The sequence below is a fragment of the Octodon degus genome, unplaced genomic scaffold (assembly GCF_000260255.1).
Source record: "Octodon degus isolate 3935 unplaced genomic scaffold, OctDeg1.0 scaffold00269, whole genome shotgun sequence".
Taxonomy (NCBI): Eukaryota; Metazoa; Chordata; class Mammalia; order Rodentia; family Octodontidae; genus Octodon; species Octodon degus.
The window spans coordinates 461,969-465,765 of record NW_004524845.1 but is presented as its reverse complement, the minus strand read 5'-3'; the positions used below and the strand labels follow the sequence as shown (position 1 = coordinate 465,765).

The following is a 3,797-nucleotide window of genomic DNA, read 5'->3' as shown; positions in this document are numbered from 1 at the left end:
ACCTTTTCAACCAGACTCTCATGCTTGTCTTTAAAGTCTTCATTAACATCCAATGTTAAGATAGGTACCTCTTGTAGATACTCAAAGTTGGTTCTATTTAAAAAGAAAGAAATGAACAAAATCAGACAATCAATAAACACAAACACATTAAAAACTCATTTAAAAAAAAACTCATTCTTATATAACTGGAAAATCAAAATGCTGTCAATCAGTTGACACTAAAGTTACTTTGGAAGTAATATAACTGACAGCCCCTTCCTCATGTGGATTTACTGTCTGTAAATAAAAATGTACTATATATAAATGAAAAAATCTTTAGACACAATAAACATGTAGAAATAGGCCCTGTAACATAAAATATTCCTCAGAAAAAGAAACCATATGAAAAGGAAATTGCACTTAAAGGTGAAGGAGAACTGAGGATATAGCACAGAAGTAGAGCAGCTGTCCAGAATTCATGGCTCAAATTCAATACCCACAATACCAAAGAGGCAGCAAACTAAAATTCAGAGAAGTCCCCTGAGGCTCCAAGGCGATTCAAGGTTACATGGTAGAATGAGACTGCATTTGAGTCATGAGCTGACTAATGAGACTACTATGCCACACTACTGCACGGTCCTGATCTAAGAAACAAATCTGAAACCTAAATATTCCCAGGTTTCCAATAAATGCCTGAAACTACACACAGGTGAACCCTACATATAATATACTTGGTTGTTCCTATAAATATAAATACAAATTTAATGCCTTTTCTATATCAAAAGTGATTTTTTAAAATTAGGTTAAGAATGTTTACTTTTCCACATAAGAGACACTTAATGGCTTCTCTTTAGCAGATGTGATTAAAAGCATCATTCACTGCTCTTTTGCTTTGGGACTACTGTGAAGAAAATAAGGCAAACTGATCACAAGCACTATGATATTGTGACAGCTGATCTTATACAGAGTGCTACAGATGACTCTCAGATGGTAGTACATATATGCTAGACAAGGAGCTGATTCATATCCTAACTGTACCAGACAGGATGGGTTGGGGCAGGACAACACAGGATTTCATCACACTACTCAGAAAGGTAGGTAGTTATTTTGTTTTGACAGCAAATCTAACTATATTGCCCATATTGATTGGTCTCAAACTGCTAGGCTCGAATGATCTTCCTGCCTCAACCTCCCAAGTAGCTAGGACTATAGATAAGCCCAGCTTGGTGAACTATTCAAAGATTATAAATTATTTCTGAAATTTCCCATTTTGTATTTTCAGACCAAGGTTGTTATTGGCACTGGAACCATGGAATGTGAAATGGAAGATAACGGGGGACTACTGCATTACTATAACTCCTCTAATAGAGTACTAAAACATCATGCACACAGATACAATCTTATCATTTATCCATGAGTTCTGCTGTCAATACCACTAGGACATACTAGTTACAAAATCTTGAAAAAAATGAGATCTTATTGTATTTGAGACTCAACATCCACACCTAACTTTTTTCCCCATACCTAATTCTATGAGACAAAAATAAATTAATGGCTTAAAATTAAAAATAAAAATACACGTTGCTAGTCACAGCTTCCAAGTATTAGATTAGAAGCTAACACAGGAGTTCAGAATGATGAGCACATAGGAAGGAGGAGACTTACTTCAGTGTCCGATGCAGGAGCCAGCTTTCATGTTTATAGTGCAGCTTCTCTAAATATTCAAGAGGGATGCCTTGCTCTTCAGTTCTTCCTCGTAAATGTATCCTACTCAAGCATTTCTAGAAATAAGATAAATCAAAACATAAGGAACAATTACTTGCTGTTTGCAGTCATCAAAATTTTCTAGTATCTAAATAAGTTAGTGAAAATATATTCATTCCTTCTAAAATACTGAAATAGTTGATTTTTCCTTCATCTGCTTTTTCAATGATTTGGTGGCTAAGCAGCCTTTTCTAAAAGACAAAATAACTGGTAGACAGGTGAAGAAAAGTTCATTAAACACCTACTTAAAATTTTTAGAGAACAGGTACCTGGTGTGTCAATTTGTCAATTCTACCTTGGTACTAACCAAACTTGACTGTAGAATATCTGTTTCATTAATGTAAAACCCTAAAGACTGTGGTCCCTAACATGATGAAAGCTACACAGTGCCACAAACAGAACTTCGGGGTGTTCTACACTATCCTACCCTGGACTGCTATGGCTAGCAGGTTTGAGCACTGCAATATGACTAGCAGGTTGACCAAGGAACTGAATTTTAAATTTTTATTTAATTTTAATAACTGTAAATTAAGTAGGCACATTGGACAAGTGACTCTAGATCATCTCCCCTAGAAAATGACAAAAATATACAAAATTAGGTACAATTTGTAAGTTTGTAGATCCTGAAAATTTACTCATGCATCCAAAGATAAAAGAACATCCAAATAGAGAAGTACTTGACTAGTATGCCCTTAAGCCTCTGTTCAATCCCTAGTGCCATGAAAGAGAAAGAAAAAGCTTTCAAACTAAATAGCATGCATTATTTATGTATCACAGCCTATAAGCTATTGTTCAAAAGTCCACTGCAAGAAATCAAAATACACTGTTAATTTTTTTTTAAGATTATTACACCAAAAGGCTCATTGTCATTAATCCCCCTTATAAAACTTTCCCTCACTTCAGACACACTTATTCTATCATTCTTACTCTTTGTGAAGCAATAGCACTGCCATGGCTGCCTCAACACCTTGAACTGTTCAGAATACCTACCTATCATGACCTCTGACTTTGGGGGAAGAGCCAGAAGTCACAAGTACCAAATTATCTGCAAGTAAGGAGGGTAAGAGGACACACAAGGTTTTTAGGAGTCTGCTTTCCATGAGACAGCACTCAGCAGCAGTGGTCACCATATTTTTATCGCCTCATAAAGATACTCACGAGACAGGACTTCCAGAACTCCATCAAAAAGTGGCAAGAATGACGGAATAAACGTGTACAAAGTGAGAAAGACTAATCTGTGAGAGATTAATGATACTGTGTCTTTTACTGTACTCAATTTTCTTTTTTTTTAAGTTGTGTCTTTAATCTTCCAAATCATTACGCAATAAGTCAAATTCTCAAATTAACTACAATAATTTAAAGGTTCACTTGTTAAAACACTGCATAAAGACCATACTTTGCATAATCTATATTATAAATGATAGTATAGCACTGAATCTTTTTGGGTATTTAACAATGGTTATCATATAGCACACTGTTGTCTTTAATGTAGTTGCTCAGATTACAGACACAAGCATGTAAAATTGGTCAAAATAAAAATTTTAAGCATTAACTGCTAATGCTTCTATTTAATATTTCATTGACTCAACAATGATTTAAGGAAACATTTAAAAAAACAAATATAATTGAAGTAAAATGATAAAAGTTTCAGAATGACAGTATATTTCATGAACTTGTTGGAATCCACATCTATTTTTACCATGATAAAAAGTAGCCCTAAAGCAAATGTTTGAGTAAAAATAATATTTAAATTAAATTTATATTAGCCAGTGTGGTGAGGCACATCTGTAATCCCAACACTGAGAGGCTGAGGCAGGAAGACTGCCGCAAGTTCGAGGTCAGCCTGGGCTATATAGTGAATTCAGGGACAGCCTGAACTACATGGCGAGACCTCCTCTCAACAAACAAACAAAACTAGTGAGATAAATTTATAAACAAAAAATATTCTTGGGAAAATTCAAGTTTGTCTATTCTACAGCCTTTCTTATTTAATCTAAAAATTAAATTCCAGCTGGGTGTTCCGGGAGACCCCAGACCCAGTCCTACCCCAGGTC

The 3,797-nt window shown here is 35.0% G+C and overlaps 1 protein-coding gene across 1 annotated transcript in view; it reads right to left on the bottom strand.

The window, feature by feature from the left end:
* Dck (deoxycytidine kinase) overlaps window positions 1-3,797 on the bottom strand; it is a 54,996-nt gene that overhangs the window by 17,784 nt on the left and 33,415 nt on the right. The window contains exons 4-5 of the mRNA XM_023706772.1: window positions 1,645-1,760; window positions 3-93 (exon numbers count right to left, since the gene is read on the bottom strand). Coding sequence (XP_023562540.1) covers window positions 3-93; window positions 1,645-1,760 — 207 coding nt within the window. The remainder of the gene's footprint in view (window positions 1-2; window positions 94-1,644; window positions 1,761-3,797) is intronic.